At 36.6% G+C, this 21,521-nt stretch overlaps 1 protein-coding gene across 1 annotated transcript in view; it reads left to right on the plus strand.

Moving 5' to 3' along the window:
* The window catches only part of gpat2 (glycerol-3-phosphate acyltransferase 2, mitochondrial), a 50,911-nt gene that overhangs the window by 23,573 nt on the left and 5,817 nt on the right, over positions 1-21,521 (plus strand). Inside the window, exons 7-17 of the mRNA XM_016517706.1 lie at positions 620-719; positions 3,983-4,101; positions 6,001-6,100; positions 8,324-8,509; positions 11,547-11,645; positions 13,168-13,250; positions 14,107-14,225; positions 14,341-14,411; positions 15,886-16,150; positions 17,881-18,014; positions 18,436-18,513. Coding sequence (XP_016373192.1) covers positions 620-719; positions 3,983-4,101; positions 6,001-6,100; positions 8,324-8,509; positions 11,547-11,645; positions 13,168-13,250; positions 14,107-14,225; positions 14,341-14,411; positions 15,886-16,150; positions 17,881-18,014; positions 18,436-18,513 — 1,354 coding nt within the window. The remainder of the gene's footprint in view (positions 1-619; positions 720-3,982; positions 4,102-6,000; positions 6,101-8,323; positions 8,510-11,546; positions 11,646-13,167; positions 13,251-14,106; positions 14,226-14,340; positions 14,412-15,885; positions 16,151-17,880; positions 18,015-18,435; positions 18,514-21,521) is intronic.

A 21,521-nucleotide genomic window follows, 5' to 3' on the forward strand; every position in this document is an offset into this window, starting at 1 on the left:
AAACTTACAGATTAAGGGGCGGTAATATTATAATGAGATCCTTTTGCCACGTCACCAAGGGAGCGAAATCTGACGCGCTCGTTTTTTCAGATGCTTGCAGAAAAAGGCTTACCAAAACAAAGTTACTGGGTTAATCTTTTTCACATTGGTTGGTAGATGCACCGGGGACCTGATTATAGCACTTAAAACCTGGAAAAGTCAGATTTTCATGATATGTCACCTTTAAATAGTCACACTTCTTTAAGTTTAAAAAATGACCCACATTGAAAATCTGAGATTTAAAATCCAATTTAAACCTGAAATTGAAGTTCAAGGAAATATCAAATTAAGAAATATTTCACCTCATGTATTTCTTGGTCACTAATCAAATAAGAAAACTTGTACAAATGAGTGCAGATGCTCAGTGTCACAAGTATTTTTCACCATTTAACTGCTTTTTTGCTGTTTGTTTGAGGTTGACTTCATATGAGGTCACGAAAGCTGCATAACTGCACTAGATAATTACAGAGCGCTTATTAAGGGCAGAATGTCAGTGCAGCTTGCCACATCATGCCAGCTGTGCATCTGCATATAGATATTTTAACTTTTTCAACTGATTTCTCACTGAACTCTCTTTCAGGCTGGTGAGCTGGATGCTGCTGAAGTTCTTCAGTTTGATCTTCTGCAGTGTACAGGTCAACCTCAACCAGATGGCAGCTTTACATCGCGCCACACAACTGGTAACCACACAACTAGGCTTTATTCCTTCACCCTATTCTCTTATATAACCTGTTTTCCTCCCTGTAGGCATCCTGTGATTCATACATGACAATGCATGCTTTCATTCTTCCTGTATCTCGTTAGCCTTTACTGCTTTTCTTCTTTCACCACAAATTTTCTTCAAGTTTCTCCTTTTTTATTTAGTTATTTTCCCCACATTTGTAGTGTTTTTCTATACCAAACTCAATTATTCTCGATTTTGCTGTATGATATTGCGATTTAAATATATGAAGCTGAAGGCTGCTCTCTATATCAAAATGCTCTTTTTGTGTGTGCCTCTTTCTTTCTCCTTCTCTCAGCCTATTGCTCCATTTATCCGGTTTACACATTTATTTTTATTGCAGTCAGGTTTTCCACCTCAGGCTTTTGGTCACACATAACTCTTTATATGGAAGTAAAAGCACACTTTGAAAAGCTTTTTTGTACCATTCAATTGGTGCAAGTGCAATATGAAACAAACATCACAGAACTGATTAGACCTCATCTGCTGTCTGATTTTATAACCAATTAAACATCCATCCCGCAACACCACCAGAAATCATCTCTTTGGCCTCAGTCCATGTGCGTCACTCCTGAAAATATTGAGCTCACCTGCAGATCAGATACTCACCGCCCACCTGAGTAGCACAGATACATTTTTGCACCACTCAGTCTAACTCCACAAAAAGACAATTTGAAAGAATTCAGAATGTATAATGCAAAAATCCTATTTATTATCAACATTGTTTCCTTGTTTTCCAGTAAAAAATATTAAAGCATCCTTAAAACAAGCTATATACTTCAATTTCTAGATGTTTTTGTTCTGATCTCATGAGTGTAGATGGTTACTTTTATAGATAAAAATAACTATATTTGCGGCATTCTCGTTTTTTGCAGTGTTTTAGCGAAAGTATCAATCTATTTTGCTGCTCACCATGTTTCTGCTATTGTAGTTAAAATAACCACATCTACAGCTAGAGCTTTACAATACGTCTTTACCAGGGGAAAGAAGCAACGTCCACATAGAGGAAAAGAATGAATCATGTTTGGCTATAGATAAAAATATTAGCGAATATAGTGCCGAATTACCTAAATTACATAAACGTATAAACATAAACGTACGTGCCGAATTACATAAACGTTCCTGAGCGCTTGTGTATAGCTCTGTTGCTTTGACTTGTTGCTTTAAAGAGGTCATGAACTGAGAAACCAAAATTCCCTCGATCTTTTGACATACAAGAAGTCATTGTACTATAAAAACATTCTGTAAGTTTTAGAACTCAGTAGTTCTTTCTAGTTAGTCTAAAATCTGGTTATATTGAGGCCAATCTGCCAAAATTACAGTTTGTGGAATGTACCACTCTATGATGTAATAATGTGGCTAAACACCGCCTCCGAAGAAGATAAACGCCTGCTTCTACATCACTGCCTATTTAGCCCCGCCCACCGATTCGCGCACATAGTAGGTCAATAACAAGAGAGGAAAACACAGGTTTACACAGAAACCAAACGATAAACTTTATTTTTAATGAAGTTCCAGACCGCGTCAGTAAGAACTTGGCTATTGTTCATTTAATTTTACTGCGGATTCGTTTACAAACAAGGCTAAATTTGACATACATTTTTTTGAAAGATTGAAACTAAAAGACGATGCTATGTGACAATATTGGATCCGTTTAGTCTAAAATCTGGTTATATTGAGGCCAATCTGCCAAAATTACAGTTTGTGGAATGTACCACTCTATGCTGTAATAATGTGGCTAAACACCGCCTCCGAAGAAGATAAACGCCTGCTTCTACATCACTGCCTATTTAGCCCCGCCCACCGATTCGCGCACATAGTAGGTCAATAACAAGAGAGGAAAACACAGGTTTACACAGAAACCAAACGATAAACTTTATTTTTAATGAAGTTCCAGACCGCGTCAGTAAGAACTTGGCTATTGTTCATTTAATTTTACTGCGGATTCGTTTACAAACAAGGCTAAATTTGACATACATTTTTTTGAAAGATTGAAACTAAAAGACGATGCTATGTGACAATATTGGATCCGATGTCGCACCACACAAGTGTGAGTAACTGTTTTTATTATGTGGTCACTATTGCTGTGTTATTACAGATCATTTATTATGTATCAAGTATTTATGCGTTTTTACCCTAAATCACAGCAGCGTCCATCTATGAAGGATGCAGGCTGTCAAACACACATACACAACTATTAGCCAATCATAGCAGTGAGAATTTACTTCCGAGTCTACAATCTGCCACACCTATTCAAGCAGAGCATTCTGATGAGGGGGCTTAAAACAGAACAGAAAATAGCCTGTTACTTCTAAATTGTGATGTTTGATGTTTTTTGATGTAGAAGTCTTGATAACATTATAAGTGGACCTCAGAACAGTACAAAATAAAAAAATAAAGGAAGTCCATGACCCCTTGAAACCATAGAAACGGTAGGCAAGAGAGACACCACCTCCTGCTGTCACTTGTAACCACTGGTGTCACTGTTGGATAGTGTCACTTAAAGGGATGGTTCACCCAAAAATGAAAATTCTGTCATCATTTACTCAGCCCCAAGTTGTTCCAAACAGTTGCCGGTAGCCATTGACTTCCATAGTATTTTTTCCATACTATGGAAGTCAATGGCTACCAGCAACTGTTAGGTTACCAACATTTTTCAACATATCTTCTTTTGTGTTTAGCAGAAGACATGCTGAACACAAAAGAGAACAACTTGAGGGTGAAGAAATAATGACAGAATTTTTGGGAGAACGGTTCCTTTAAGAAAAAAAATAATAATTTATACACCGTCTAATGTCACATTTTGTCATATTTGCCATATTCGTTGTGTCTGTATAAAAAAAACTTCTGTTTTGCAACTGAAGTTTTTGCTGTGTGGACTCTAGGTATACATAATTTATGATTGTTTTATAAGTAGATTATTATGGGTAGAGTACTTGATTAGAGTTATGATGAACAATGTTGTGTTTGCTATAATAGGGTTATTGTAATCTTTAACCTGCTCTTGGGTCTCAATGTTTATATTAAATAAGGAGGCACCAGAAGTTCGGGGGTATTAGCACAGTTTGTACAAAGGGTCTGGAAACAATCTCAGTGCCATTTTCTGAAGTACAAAAACTGTTCATTTACAGGTTCATTTTCAAGTATGTACTTACCGCTCAACTGTATTTCTGACTGCGCTGAAGTGTCCTCTCATTTTGTCTGTGTGTGTGTGTGTTGCAGAAATATCCACTGGTCTATGTGTGTGTTCGGCAGAGCGGCATCGATCATGCTCTCATTTGTCTGACTCTTTTCTGCCACAACTTGAGGGTTCCCTACACCATTTACCCAGTACCCCCACAGTTCACATCATTCCCTGCCCTCTACCAGTGTAAATTTACATCACAGCTCTGTTTGTGTCAGTAGCGCTGGTTTTGTTAAAAAGAAAGGTCTTGTTCATTAATTTCGTTCTAGTTTGGTGCAAACACAGCAGTTTCTAAAGCGCAGTGCACTTATTCAGCCAGCAGAAGCACCTGTACACGTTTAACAAGGCATAATGGTTTGGTAAGTAATAAAACGTACAATTCTTCAAGAATCATGGCACAGTGTGCTGGAAACGGCAGTCGACCGCAGCGAGGGATTGGTGGGGGTAAATAGTTTCCTCCTGCAGGTAACGGAAGACTTAGACTCCAGGCCGCGGGGAGGTTTGTGCTTTGTTTACAAGGCTACATCAATAATTACTTTATAGCTGTTTATACAGATTGCTGTGTCAGTAATTGTTAATGTACTGTATTTATGATATGCATCAAACTTATGGTGCAATGCTTGATTGATTGTCACTGGATGTGGCGCACATATGAATACAAAATGTATAGTGTAGATCAGCTTAATTCACAGTTCCTTCATTTTCTGGAACAAAATTAGCAGTATGTTTTGATCCAAGTTTCAAGTGTACCATGAATACACTAGAAAAAATAAGAGTTGAAACTTTTGAAAGAAGAGTTAAATATATTATGTAGACATGTGGTTTACTCGACAGTTATCCTAAACAACAGGAGATATTTTCAGCATTTCAATAGATACGTACAGTAGTTTACTTATTTATTAACAGAAAGTGGGAGTATTGCTAAAAGTAATTTGTGATTTAATTTTGTGAATCATTAATTTATCAGCAAGAAGAAATACAACTGATTTTAGATGATTTTTCACCTAATTTCAGTTTCCTTTTTTTTTTTTATTGTTTAAATTGAATATAAGTGATTCATCCATCCATTCTCCAAACCTCATCCTATGTAGGGTCGTGGGTATGTTATAGTTAGATTATTTTAATATATGAATAATAACTTATTAATTTAAAATGAATGAAACTATTTTTGAACTATTTTATCAAGATTTTAACAAATATTTCAACAAATAATATTTTTAGTTTGCAGGATTAGTTCCCTTACATAGATGAAAACTATCTTTCGAAAGTTTGGGTTTTTCTGAAAGAAAAAAAATTAACATTTTTCTTTAGCATGGATGTAACAATTTGATCAAAGTTGGAAATAAAGACATTAATAATGTCACTAAATATTCCTGCTATTCTTTTCGACTTTCTATTCATCAAAAAAAAAACAATTAGGCAACATCACTGTTTTCAACATTTCCTGAGCAGCAAATCAGCATATTAGAATGATTTCTGAAGTATCATGTGACACTAAAGACTGGAGTAACGATGCTGAAAATTCAGCTTGGCATGACAGGACTATTACATTTTAAAATATATTCAAATAGAAAAAAGTTACTTATGATTACATTAATATTTCACAATATTACAGTTTTTACTTTGACCCATAAGCTTTGAACGGTAGTGTAATTCGAAACATAAAAGTAAGGCTTGCTCGTCCTGTGACTTAAAAGACTTTATGATGATGACATTTCCAGAAAGGGAATATAGTCAGTAGCCTTGCAGGTTTTAACGGTGCATTCTGGTAATTTCTCGGCAAGAAAAAAATTGCAGTTCTGGAGCTATTTTGATAGTACATTTTACCAGAATTGGCTGAATCCCTGGGCAGTGCACTTACTACTGAACTAAGGGACAGATTGAAACACACAAATTCTGACCTTGTCTCCAAATAGACATCAGGGAAGAAATAAAGTGCTGTGAAAGTGCAGTATATGGCCCCTTTAAGTCTCCTCTATGTTGTTATTTGTTGGATGAATAACCTAAAGGAATGTCCCATTAGTCACTGTTAATTGAGGCCGTTTTGTCTTCCTAGGTCCATCCTTCAGAGGCTGGGTGTCGTTTTGCTCCCAGAAGGCAGTGGCTCAGAGCGAGACGCTGAGATGGACAGCCTCTATTCTCCAGTCATGACCTCTGTAAGCCCCCACAAAGGCTGAGTGTGCTGTTCTGCTTGAATTGCCAAGATTCAGCATGCGATAAAACAAGTGAAACAGACTGTCGCTTCAGGCGCTGAGCTGCTGGACCGTACTTAAGACGTTTGCGCAGACACACTGCTTTTGAATCCCATCGATACCGGTTTTAGTCTCGAGACGGACAGTCACCCACGTTTTCGGGGTAGGTGAGGCTGCATTAGTAACCTGCTCTTGATGGGCGCAGCGGTTCCCATGACGATGGGGCACCTGCGGTCTGCAGATGTTTCATTGGGAGGTTGCATGAGTCGCTGAACCCATTACTCTGCCTCACTGATGCCTGGAGGTGGATAATAAATCTCCTCAGCCTCCAGATTTACTGTCAGAATCATACTGTTATCGGAGTTTCTTGAAGGAATGTTTTATTAGCCGTTTACAAGAAATATTTACAAGAATTTGGACGTTGTGACTGTCAGAGGATTTGGCATAATCTGCTTTAGGATCTTGATTGCAATAAGAGCTGATATTAGTATTAATATGAAGGGCTTTGATTAGATATGTGCATATGTACGGCTTCTGACTGGCCTAAATGAACAGAGGAAATAATCTGTCATGCCTGGAATAGCATATGAGCTTATCAGGCTTCTCAAGATGGATTTGGGAGATATCTGGCTCAGTGTGTGTGTGACAGAGAGAGACAGTTAAAGAGATAGTTCACTCAAAATTACAAGTTTGTCATTTACGCACCCTTATATAATTCAAAACTCATATGACATACTTTCTTGCATGAATCACAAAAGGAGAAATTTTTGCAGAGCATTGATGCTGTTCTTTCTCATATTTGAAATGGACCATGAGCAGGGACTGTTAAAGGGGTAGTTCACCCGAAAATGAAAATTGTGTCATTAATTACTCACCCTTATGTCGTTCCAAAACCATAAGACTTTAAGAATTTAAATGAGACCTGAGAGATTACTGTCTCTCTAGTCAAAGTCTTTTCCACCACAACTTTGATACATCTAAAAGGTCATAAAGTTATTGCAAAAGTAATCCATATGATTTAAACCGTTTAATCCAAATCCTCTGAAGAATTATGATGGCTTTTATTCACATATATACATTAATCAACGCATATACATAGAGCACATCAAATATGGAAAACCGAAGCTCAGCTGTACTTCCCATCTCATTGTTTCTTGTGAGTCGAGCACATTTGGACATAAAATTTTGGTTTCATTACAAATATTTTCATGTGTGTTTTGAAGGTTATCAATGTGAAGATGTAGTAAGTAATGACAGAATTTCCATATTTGGTTGAACTATCCCTGTAATAGTCTAGCAGCAGTCAATTTATATATTATTACGGAGACAACAACAACAAAAAGTATTTAGTGAAAATGAATAATAGCTAGATGAACACGAGTGTGACCAAAAATTCATCATGGACTCTTTCACATGTAGAAATAAATCATATCCCACTAATGCATTTTCCTCACACTTGTATGGTGTTTCACTTAATACAGATTCGAAGCACACAAGGACCAAAATCCTATTCATTAATTGAAATGAAGCTGTTAATAAATTACTAAAATTGAAATAAATAAGAAATGGAAAACTAATCATGACAAACACAAACCTATTATCTAATACCACAACTAAATTAAAGTGAAACATTTAAATATAAAATTAAAAGCTAATTCAAAATTAATAATTTAATAGTAAATAATACTAAAATAACACTGGTTTGAATACGCACAATCATGTTTAAAATTTGAGAGCTAGGTTTTAATAATGACTTACAGTTCAATCTGTTCCTCGCACACATAACACTACTTGAAATATAGCGCATGAGTCACATGAGCCATTTCTGTGGTGCTTTCTTGTCCATTTCGGGCCGTATGGGTTTAGAAGGACGCGAGGGTGAGTAAATGAAGACAGAATTGTCATAATGCTTTGTTCAAGCATGAGAAAAGTACCATTTGATTCTATAGAAGTGTCAACTTGCCACTTCTCTCTTGCTATAGCACATTTTATGTCTCTCCTCTGACACACAGATGCTTGCTTCGAACATACAGGCTTTCAATTAGATTTTTATTGGACTGATTTTGCAGATATTGCAGTTCATTTTTTCTGCTTTATATCTCTTCCTCATCATAAAGCTGTCCAGCCTCTCTGTTTTCCAACAAACATTTTTATCCATCATTTCTCCTCTTTTGTTCCACTCCACAGTTTATTGGTGAGCTGTTACGAGAGGGGGCCGCAGTCAGCGTGGTCATCTGTGCGTCCGGAGGTCACAGCGGGCAGTGGCTAGCGCGTGTACATCAGGCCATCAGTGACGGTCTAGTGCCTGATGTTAGCGTCGTGCCAGTGGGCATTTCCTACGATTGCCTGCCACGCTATTTTACATGTCCACAGGTGACGACCTTGGTATTAACAACACACACTCCATTCCATAATGACCTCTATCAGACCATCACCATTAGCGCATGGGGCTATTAAACAAACCAATAAACAAATTACAAACACAAGTAGATTCACATTTACCTGACAAAGGCAAACACGATAATGGTGCTCATAAACACAATGATCATAGACTTTGCCAAACTCTTAACTCAGTATTAAACTTTGTCATGTAACCCAGTGCTACAGACATGAGTGATGCCTAAAAACATGCAGCTTGTTTTGGAAAGGTGTGCTATTGCTTATTGAAGCGATCTGACTATTTTCACCTGCCAAACAATGAAACGATAAAAAAAAACCCTGCCTCATCATAGTTGCAACAAACCCCATAGAAAGTAATTAGTTATAATTATAAGTACTTGTCACTAAAGAGGGTCGCACACCGGACGAGAAGCGCGTTGCGCCACATCTTTAAAATTCTAACACATTGTTTTCTATGAGTGTGCGCACACCAGCGGCACCCAGCAACAACTCAGCGCGATGCCGTGCAGTGCTGCTCTGCGCTTCTCGTCCAGTGTGCAATGCCCTTATGGGTCCTATTAACCACCCAGAACACCCTAGCAACCACACAGAACACTCTACAGACCAAAACACGGTAGCAACCACACAGAACACTTCAGCAACCTTATCATTGTCTTAACAACCACAGAACACAATGACAACCACCCAAAACAACTTAGCAACCACCCAGAACTCATTAGCAGCAACCTAGCATTATCCTAGCAACCATCCAAAACACCCTAGCAACTGCCCAGAACACCCTAGTGACTACCTAGCAAACAACATTATCGTAGCAACTATACATAATACCCTAGTGACCACCCAGAACTCTAGCAACCACCTAAAACACCCTAGTGAACACTAGCAATGTTTTAGTAACCACCCAGAACACCCCAGAAACAACCTAGCAATGTCCTAGAAAAACGATATTGTACTAGCAACCACACAGGACACCTTAGCGACCACCCAGAACTCCTTAACAAACACCCAGCTTTATCCTAGCAACTATACAGAACACCACAGCAAACATCTAGCATTGTTTTAGCAACCACACCAAACACCCAGAAACCTCCCAGAACACCTTAGCAACCACCTAGCAATGTCCAAGTAAGCAACATTATCCTAGCACCCGCCTAGAACACCCTAGTGACCACCTAGAAATGTCTAGGCAACCACTCAGAACTTCATAGCAACTGCCTAGCAATGTCTTAACAACACTCCAGAAAATTTTAGCAACCAGCGTTTAGCAGCCATTAACAACCAACTTTTTTTAGCAACATCCTAGAAGACAACTTTATCTTAGCAACCTTACAGAACACCCCAGCAAGAACTCGGTTCTTGGTTAGCAACCATCTATCCTTAAAACACCCAAACGACCACCTAGCAATGTCCTACCAAATATCCAGTATTGTCCTAGCAACCACACAGAACACCTCAGCAACCAACCAAATAGCAGTGTCTTAGCAACCACCCTGGACATTCTAATGACCATCTATCAATGTCCTAGCAACCACTTAGCATTGTCATTGTCAACCACAGAATATCATGACAACCACAGAATACCAAAACAACTTAGCGACCACCCAAAACTCGTTAGCAACAACCTTGCATTATCCTAGTAACCACCCAGAGTACTGTAACAACTACTACCTAGCATTATCTTAGCAACCATCCAAAAGTGGCCCACCCTATTGACCACCTAGCAAACAACACAAATAACATTATTCTAGCAACCACACAGAACACCCCAGCAACCTCCTAGCATTGTTTTAGCAACCACACCAAACACCCAGCAACCACCCAGAACACCTTAGCAACCACACATAACACCCTAGTGACCCACCTAGCAATGTTTTAGAAAGCAACATTATCCTAGCAACCACACAGAACACCCTAGCGACCACCTATCAATGTTCTAGAAAGCAACATTATCCTAGCAACTGCCCAGAACACCCAAGTGACCACCTAGCAATGTCTTAACAACCACCCAGAACTTTTTAGCAAACACCCAAAACACTCTAGCAACCACTTAGCAACATCCTAGAAAGCAACATTATCCTAGCAACTACCCAAAACACCCTAGCATCCACCTAGCAATGTCCTCTCCCAAACATCCAGCATTGTTCTAGCAACCACACAGAACACCACAGAAACCAAACAAAGAGCAATGTCTTAGCAACCACACAGAACACTCTAGCAACCACCTATCAGTGTCCTAGCAACCACCCAGCAACATCCTAGAAAACAACTTTATCCTAGCAACCTCACAGAACACTTTAGCCACCACCAGAACTCCTTAGGAACCATCTATCATTATCCTAGCAACTTACCAAAACACCATAACAACCACCGCCTAGCAGTGTCCTACCAAATATCCAGCATTGTCCTGGCAAATTCACAGAATTTCAATCAACAGCATAGCAACACCCTGGCAGCCACCCAAAGCAAGCTTTTGAGTCGGGTCAGGAGCAGTGTGTAGGGCGTCCAGCCCATGTGTAGGTCATTAAGGAACACCCTAGCAACAGCCTAGAACACCCTAGCAACCATACAGCAGTGCACAATAAACCACTCAAAAGTCTTGCATAGGAATTGCACGTGTAGTTTTGTATTTGTAATTCCTGAGGTGAACTGATTCATTACATGGTAATAAGCAGCAATATTCAGATAATTAAAATCAGATGGTGTGTTTTTTCATTTTGATTTGATGATTTTTAATATGCAGCTTGTGAGATGTGTTTTCTAACTCTGCAGTGGTACAGACTAGAATGTGTCGACTCAGAGAGAGATAAAGAGAAATCTATATTATTGTGTGCATCCATCTCAAATAGACGCCAGTTATTATAGTGATTACAGCCACTAATTTCTCCTCTAATGGCTCTTCACCATTAGAGCTCTGTGAAGTTTTCTCGAATTAGATCCAAGTCATTTGATCAGCCTGTGTGAGTGGCAGCGTTTGAGTCAGTGTGTTTTCATTTGTTTGTGTGGTCTGGAGGCCGGCCTGATGTCTGCTCTGCGGTTTGCTGTCTCCCTGCTGAAAGGTGATCACAGAGGAAGTGTTAGGATACATTTTGCTCAGGCTTTCTCTCTGAAGGTAGGACTCACACACTCACTCATCCATACACACATAACAATTATAGTTTCATACAAATGCAGGCCCTGCCGGACTGTTCTGATAGGGTCACAGATAGCAGGGGAATAATAAATGCAAATAATACAATGCATCTTGCCATGTAATTATGCATAGAGTAAGTATAGTGAAACAAATGGGCTAATTAACATTAAAAGGAGGAGAATAATTCATAAACTTGCAGATTGATCCAGTGTTTGGTAATATTTGGGTTTTTGCAATTACCACAATTTGAGTAGTTGATATCAATACCTTGAATTTAAAAAAAAAATACTTTCATGATTTCATTTTGTATACCACTTCAAAATATGCTATAAAATTGAAAATATGCTATTGAACACTACTTTAAAAAAGTTAAACATCAATATAATTATTAATAAATTACATAAAACAATGGATTCTAGCTTTTAATACTTCGATAGACTTTTCATATACATGGACTACTGTTCAAAAATTTGGGGTTGGTACTTTTTATTAATACAATTAATACAAATAATCTAAAATTAATGCTGATTTTTTTTTTTTTTGCTTTGTTCATCAAATAATCCTGAAACAAAAGCACAATTGTTTTCAACACTGATGATAATAAGACATTTTTGAGCAGGAAATCAGCATATTAGAATGATTTCTGAAGGATCATGTGACACTGAAGACTGGAGTAATGATGCTGAAAATTAATCTTTGCATTACAGGAATAAATAAAATTTTAAAATATACTGATAGAAAACATTTTTTTAATTGTATTAATAACTTACAATATTACTGTTTTACTGTATTTTGATCAAATAAATGTAGCCTTGGTCTGAATAAAAGACTTATTTCAGTAACACTAAAAAAATTCACCGACCCCAAACTTTTGAATGGTAATGCAAGTAAAGATTTCTTCATTTTCTCAAGTAGCTGTTTAAAACAAGTGAACAGGAAGTGATAAAATAAAGAATCTGGAAACAAATTACAAGCAATAGGACAAATATGCAAAAGAAAACTTATTATTGGCATAGTCATTTCCCTAGATATAATACTGATTCTGTAGAATCATGGCTTTTCTCTTTATTGATGGTTTATTAAAGCTACTAAAGTTATCCATCCATCCAAGTGAGACATTTTGTTTTATATTATAGTTTTGTTTGATGTAAATGACAACTATTTACACTGCAAGGCCTAAAACACAGATTCACAATTTTGTTACTAAACTCTGTTTCTAAAGTATAAGAGGCACAAATCTTTGTTGAGAAAACTACATTGTTGGATCTATGCAGTTTGTGGTAATATTAGTCAATTTCATGTATAATTTTAAGTATAAATTTGTTTACTTGCTGTAGTAAATAAATCTAGTACTGCCATTTGACGTCCAAATTCAGAGTCTTGAATCGAAACCAGCGGAGAACCACCTCCTTAATGCAACATCTCAGTTTTTGAAGCTTATGTATGAGCACTGTGGAAAAGTTTTACACTCTCTCATTCTCTCCTTCTCTCTCTCTCTCAGGAGATGTGCGAGAGTGGAAAGTGTCGTGTGGATGGAGGGCGCCCCCTACAGGACCTGCTGTTGACCGCCATACTGCACGACAGGTCTCTTCAATCCCTCTGTTCCTGTATCCTATCTGCAGCATTCCTCTCTCCATCCATTTCTTCTTATTTGCCCCCATAGCATCTTTGGCCCATATGGTCAAAGACGAAAGAGTTCACACATTTCACTTCAAGCCATTCATTCTTCCTGCAACCTTCATTGCAGATTTTCTTGTCAGTCATGAAGGTCCCTGGAGGTTTGGACCTCCAATTCTTCTTCACCTTTGGGTTTTTATCTGACATGCCAAATTGTTAAGACTAAAAAACAAGAAAAACAACAGGAAGAATAAACATTGACAGAAGGATGCTGTTTGAGAATGATGGATGATACCTTTCAGTCCACTTCAGCCAGTTCAACTTCCTGTCTAACTGAGACTCCAGTCTGCTGAATCAGACCTCCAGACCCACGTGCACTCATTTTAAGCAGCTCAGGTTCTCGGGAGAAGTCAGTTATTCCAACTCCGACTCATAATGAGCTGGGATATCCTGGAAAATCTACCAAGAGCTTCTCATCTGCTGTACAGTCTCTTCCGAGAGCCTCAGGGGGTGTTATATGTTTTAAAGCGGCAAATCCACAGCGGGAGGCCTTATCATGAAGACTCAGCCCTGCGGGCTCGGCATTTGCATTTTGACAGCTGGTAATAATGTATTGTTGTAAAGCCTTTTGTTGTACACGTTAGGGAGCGAGAACAATGAACAGTCAGGTTACACAGTCACAGAAGGTTTGCAGAGGACTGTAATGTAAATTTAATGCTGAGATCAAGGCAGTGGGGCTGTTTCAGGGAATGAAACCCCTATATGTATATATATATTGGACAAAATATATTGTAATAAAACGAAATGTGATTTATTTCATCAGGATGGACACTATCTTCAGCCAGAAGGATGTTTCCTGGCTCCTCCCTCCCGCTGTCATGCCTGAACTGTCTCCTGCTGATAGACAGCAGACTATCGCACTGACTCTTCATTTGATGTACTGTGAGTCTGTTCGACACACGCAAGCTCCCAAAGATCAAACTCTTGCACTTTAATAATCGTTACTCTATGTATGAGGCTAAGCTTTGTGTATGTGTGTGTGTTTGTTTTATTTTAGCTTCAACTACAAGTATGGCCGTCATGTCTACCAGTCTGGTGTCCTGTTTGCTGCTCCACAAACATCGCAAGGTTTAAAAAAAAAACTCCTTTGGGGCTTTAAATCACATATTCATATATCACTTTTTTAAAAACTTTTTTATTAAGCAAATTAAGTAGTATCCATGAAAACTAAGGTTAATAGTTGGCCTCTATTGGTGCTGTGCAGTGATATACAGTGCCTTGCATTTTTTTTTTCACGTTTTGTTGCTGCCTTATGTTAAATTACTTTTTTCCCACATTAATCTACACTCCATACACCATAATGACAAAGCAAAAACAGAATTGTCACAATATTAAAATTTACTTAGTTGAAGCACCTTTACAACCTCAAGTCTTTTTGAGTATGATGCGACAAGATTTCCACATCAGCATTTGGCAATTAACTGCCATTCTTCTCCTCACCTCTTCACCTCTCAAGCTCTGTCAGGTTGGATGGAGGCAGACACACATTTTGAGCCTGAGGTTCTGAATGCTCTGGACTGGGTTTTCATTAAGGCTATCTCAATATTTTGGTGCATTGAGCTTTTCTTCTACTCTGACGAGTCTCTCAGTCCCTGAAAAACAGCCCCACAGCATGAGGCTGCTACCAGCACACTTTACTTTTGGGATGGTACTCTGCATGTGATGAGCAGAGATGGTTTCCTTCAAACATGATGTTTGGAATTGAGATTAATCAGACCAGAGAATATTGTTTCTCACAGTCTGAGGGTCCTTTAGGTGCTTTTTTGCAAATTCCAAGTGTGTTTTCATGTGTCAAATGGTATGACAATTAGAGATTAGACTGTACAGAAATTGAAATGTACATGTAAATGCTAATACACACTACATAAACATCGTCACGCAATGCTAATGTTGTTAACATTAACATTTTGAGAACAAAGTATAACAATAATAATAATTTGCATGGTTTGATGTGATATGAGCTAAGCAATCGTTAGACTTAATCGCCATTGGTAGTGTGATGTATTGTAATGCTTTTTTTCTCAGTTGGTCAGAACAAAAGTGGCAGAATTGTTACTTACTTGCTAAGATGACAATATCTGGTGAAAATTCTTATTTGGGTCATATTTCCAAGACGTAGGCTAGAATCTGTGAAGAAAATAATTCCGCAAATTACTGCAATTGCAGGTTTCAAACAGAGATGGCGACAAAGATGCAAAATTTACGGACTGCAGCTTTAAAGGGGTCATATGATGCTTTTTTAAAGAATTTCAACACAAGTGTTTATGTGCTTTATGTATTAAACAATGTTGCATTAAAGTGTCTACACTGTGTATTAATAAAAGCCTAAATATACTGTATATTGACCACTATGTTAAATTAAAAATAATTTAATACCAGCTCTATTAACCAATAAAAATGACTGGAACCCTTTTATAATAGTACATTAATTGGTTTATTAATCCTCCACTGGTTGTAGATGATTCATACAAGCATCAAACATGGTTCTGCTTGCTTTAATGACACTGCTAATGATTGTAACGATCTTCTCCCTCTTTCTCAGGGTGTGCGTGTATCCGTGCTGTGCAGGGACATCTGTTGGCTGCTGGAGGAGGTGTTGTTTAGAAACACAGACGTGGGTTATGGTGGCTCTCTGGTCGGGCTGGTGCATCACGCGCTCTCTCTGCTCCACCCGTATCTGCTTCTGGCTGCAGCTCCGCCCACAGGAGAACCCATCATCGCACCCCGGCCCGATCTAGACTCTCTGCTCATACTGAGCCAGCACTGCGATTTGCTCACTCACGTCTTCATACACGAGGCTGTAGGAGGTAGGCAGAGTGTGTTGAAGATTGTTGAAGATTACAAAACTGTTAAGCCTAAGTTCAATAATACAAAAATGAATAAGACATAAATTTGCTACATTTCTACAGTAATACCATATTGAAATATATTCTGAATTTAAAAACAAAACAATCAAAGCAATTTCATATAGTTAAAAACCTAAATGTGTTAGTTTTTCAAGTCATTAGCACCTATACAAAAGGGGAAAACCTACAGTAGGAATTAGTTTGCACTGTAATGCAAACATGAACTATGTAACATACTGCAGTGAATTATAAGCAGTAGATCTTGTTTTGTAAAGAAATTTTACAAAAGCAAACATTTTCAAAAGCAAACATTGCATAATGCTACCTGTTGTTAGTGTTTTAGGTCAGTGTTTTATGAGTGACAAAATTAGTTTGAAAGCCTTTGCTAGTGTTATGGAAGAATGAGTTGATTAGAGACATGTATGAAATGTTCTGGTAGTTTTAGTGCATTTTGAATGTAAAATTAACTGCTGTGCCAAGCTGAAATTTGGTTAGGAGAACTGTGTGAAGAGTTTCGAAAAAATGACTTAGGTATTGAGAAATGTGTCCTAACGACTGTAAAAAACTGTAATGACAGAATTTTCATTTTTGGGTGAACTATCCCTTTAAGGCTTGGTATTGATAGAGATTTTCTGATTTGAATCTGATTCTTTTGGATAAGTTTCAGTTATAATGTCTAATTCGTATATACTGTATACTACTGTAGAAAAGTTTGGAATAAGAAAGATGTTTGAATATTTTTGAAAGTCTTTTATGCTCACCAAGGCTGCATTTATTTGATAAAAAATACAGTAATATAGTGACAAAAACAGTAATAATAATAATACTTTTTAAAATTTATTTTATGTATAATATATAATAATTGTATTAAATATTATTGCAATTAAAATGAACTGTTTTCTATTTTAATGTTTAAAAATTTAATTTATTACTGTGATGCAAGCTGAATTTTCAGCATCATTACTCTAGTCTTCAGCGTCACATGATTAGAAATCCTTCTAATATGCTGATTTTCTGCTCAAGAAACATTTCTTACAATTTTCACAGTTGAAAACATGTTGTGCTGCTTAATATTTTTTGTGGAAACCATGATAATTTCTTTCTTTAAACAGCATTTATTTGAAATAGAAGTCTTTTGTAATATTACAGGTGTCTTTACTGTTATTTTGCATCAGTTTAATGCTTCCTTGCTGGTTAAAATTGATTTCTTTTAAAATAATCTTCAAATAATTTTGGGATTATAAAAATCAATATTGAGATAATTCAAATAAAGATAGCACAAAATAAGAAACTTTATATTTTTACCCAGTATTTAATATTACCCAGTCAATTGTTATAACTTTTCTAATAAAATTTGACTAATTTTTTTAGTTTAAAGATCTGCAGAAGATTCAGATTGATTTGACTCAACCAAATTTACATCAATCAGTGATTATTTTACACAAACACGTATTTTACCAACAATAATTGTGGAACTTATCCTTTAATAATACAAGATAAAAGTAACTTTTGTAAACAAAAACTCCACTTGGCTCAATAATCTGAGGGGGCACGTGCCCGGTTTGAATGGGCCTGCACATCAGGGTGTTGATGTGTTTGGGTTGAGTCACGTTTGCACCACAGCAGGGTTTATTGACAGTGCTAATCCTGAAGGTGTGTGTGTGTGTGTGTGTGTGTGTGTGTGTGTATAGCGTGTGCCGTCTCAGCCATGCTGAGTGAGGTTGTAGGCTGTGGAGACCTGGAGTTTAATGTTGTTCTGGGCCAGGAGGAGCTGACAGAGAAAAGCCTCCAACTCACACATCTACTGTCACCTGGCTTCATACCGGTGAGTCTCACTCAAACACACACAAGGACATCTCACCATGACGTCTATAATCACCTTGACGCTAGTAGTGATTCATACAGTCGTCTTGCTTGTCCGTCAGTCAGTAAAAAAACTCATTTATTTTTCATACATTCTCCACATTTCTATCTCACGCTTCCAATCGATCAGTTGCTCCCCATCTGTTCCCTTTATTATTCTCTCTTGATGTCTAGTTTCCTGTTCAAAGGTTCTTCAGTGACGGGAATAGCATGTGTAATTATTGCCGGCATATTTTACACTTGCATCAGCAAATAAACACTTGTAAAGCCTGTGAAATGTCAACAAGAACAAAAACACTACACAACTAATTATCTCTCCTCCTGTCTATTTGCTCATATCTGTCTGTCTGTCCATCCATTATATGTCTGTCTCTTTCTCTTAGCCGTGTCAAACCGCTCATGGCTTTGCTCTTGATGTGGTGGACAGCATGGTGCGCTGCGGGGTTCTAGTTATGGAGGAGGTAAGACACCTGCATTAACAAACAAACAAACACACACATGCGTCCTCGCACATGTAGCATTTTCAAAATCCCTGGTCATCGAAATGGTTTTTCAATGGCTGATCCTAATATTCTAGAGAATAGAGTAGTTATCATATACAACAGCGTATTTAATACTTCTTACTTTTACTTTTAATTTTAGTCATTTAGCAGACGCTTGTATCCAAAGCGACTTACAAATAAGAAAAAGTAATTAAAACTAAAAGCTAAAACTCTATAAATACTATATATATACACACATTTAAGAAAATAACAAAACTCAAATTGAATTCAGCTGGACACACTTTCCTGTTTATCCCAACAAATGGCCAAGCAAAGCGCACGACACTGACAAGGTACGCGATACAGTACAACACCAAACGCCATTTCAGCACGTCATCATACAAATGTATTACTATATTATTTTGGGAATGATGCTTTATAAGATATTTGCATTTTTATAAAATTACATATTTGCATTTATATTTGAAGAAACATGGACAGATGATGAATACTTTCAATCAGATAAAAAAGATAACTGGTATCTTGTTTCTCTGCTTTATAAGTGTTAAACTCGTTAACGAAAACTATGACAAAAATTCAACCTTTTTTCCAATAAGAATAAAATGAAGACGAGACGTCACTGACATCATTAAATATTAACTGTGACTATATCAAAATGCAGTATTGTAGATAAAAAACACAAAAATGTAGTAAACAAAATAAATAAAAAATTAGAGAAAGAAACTTTTGAGTTATCATTTTTCAAAATGTAGGAGTGTTTATATTTCTGGTATTATAATAAATCAGGACACAAGATGAGATAAAATAAACCGTGTGTACAGTATGCTTATAGGTGAAAGTGCAATAATTCTCCACAATCATGAACAGTATAATTTTGAGCAAAATAATTGATTATCAGTTTAACCATTATACAGCATGACTAAAACTATGACTGACTGACTATATTTTAATTAGTGCTGTCAAACGTTTAATCGCGATTAATTGCATCCAAAATAAAAGTTTTTGTTTACATTATATATGTATGTGTACGGTGTATATTTATTATGTATATATAAAGACACACACATACAGTATATATTTTACAATTATTTACATGTTTATACATTTATATATGCATATTCTTATATTTTATATTATATATTATATATAAATATATTTAATATATAAACAACATATTATTCTTAAATATATACATGCATGTGTTTGTATTTATATATACATAATAAATATACACACACAGTATATACACACATTATGTAAACAAAAACTTTTATTTTGTATGCGATTAATCGCGATTAATTGTTTGACAACACTAGTTTTAATAGACTAAAAATAGACTGAAATTCACAGACTTTTAGTCAACTAAAACTTGTCTAAACAAAAAAAAAGGATAAGATGACTAAATGTGATAAATCTCAAAAAGGACATTTATCACAGGACTAAAATGTGACTGTTTTAATAGACTGAAATTCACAGACTATGTCGACTAAAATTTGACTAAACAAAAAACAAGATAAGATGACTAAATATGATAAAACCTAAAAAGGACATTTAACAAAACTAAAAAGACTCAATTAAAAAAGAGCTGACAAAATAAAAACTTTTATTTTGATACTCTCACTTTAAAATATGGTAATAGAAATTAAAAGTAAAAAAATGGGTGAAAATTAAGTTTATAAGGGATTCTTTGAAAGATGAGTGATGTCAGGATTTAAAGGACCAGGTTTTATATTATTACAGATTGAAATAGAGCATGACATAAAATGTCAGACAATGATTATTTTTAGCATCATTGATAAGGCTGTTGGTAGTTTTTTGGCACTGACACAAGGGAAACTACAGCTTCTGTGCCACTCGGCCAAAGCAGCACACTTATCAGCGGATACCAGTAATCTTAAAATAGAGATATGAATAAAAACTTGAGATGGATACAGACCTGCCAACCTGTACACATTTTGCGTAGCGGCTACGCATTTTGACCTCAAAGTACGCTGGTACGATTTGTCACTTAAACTACGCACAAATCTAGTGACGCCTCTGTCCACGCGCAGTATCCAAAACAAGCAACAGAAAAAGATGAAGAGTTCAACCAATCAGAGTGTTTTTTGGGGGGGGTTTTGCATTTAAATAATTTCTGCGTTTTATTTTTCTCCTAGTAGCCTATAGTTTATAGTTTCAGTTCAATGCGACTCACGCTCGCCCCGTCAGATGCTCTGACAGAAAGGCTGTGTGTGAGGCTGACAGAGACGCTCTGTTTAATGTGTTTGAGATGTGCTGTTTTCCTTTATGCATAACTTACATTTCACAGGTATATTCTCCATCTGTAAATGTTAAAAAAGCCATGGAAATATTTCCATTTTGCTGTCAGAAGTGCATGAGCTTTTGCTTTGCGATTCTCCGCTAAACTCCACAGACTTCATTTAGAACGAGCGTCAGACAGAGCTCAATGAAATAGGAGTGCAATAACTCTGACTAAAATACACATTTTGCTGAAATATTTGTAGTTGGACAATAAATGTGACATACAGTATGTAGAATTTTAAACCTACAAGTAAGTGTATTTGTATGATAGCACTAACTGTAAAGTGCAATGGGGTAATCAGAATAGCCTTTATACTCAATTAGTCTGTGCTTTTTATTATTTTCATTTTTAGTTTAGTAACTTTAACTTCTGCTTTAAAAGGATTATTTTTGTTTTTAGATTGCAATGTTACAGTGTAATGTGATTTTAACCCTTTTTGCACATAATATATGCCTACATGCTTACATTCACTTTATTTGTTTAATCCAAATACAAAATACCGAGATATATAGGCTACCGTATACCGCAAATCAGCCAAAAAATTTTTTCTGACTATATGAATTTTTGCTCATATGCCCTATACAGAAGTGTACTGGAGTTTTAATTAAAGTGTACTGGAGTTTTTTTTCTTTCCTTTTTTAAATAGCATTACAAAAAATCTAAA

Source organism: Sinocyclocheilus rhinocerous, unplaced genomic scaffold (genome assembly GCF_001515625.1).
Source record: "Sinocyclocheilus rhinocerous isolate Xijiao unplaced genomic scaffold, SAMN03320098_v1.1 scaffold87, whole genome shotgun sequence".
In the NCBI taxonomy this organism is placed as follows: Eukaryota; Metazoa; Chordata; class Actinopteri; order Cypriniformes; family Cyprinidae; genus Sinocyclocheilus; species Sinocyclocheilus rhinocerous.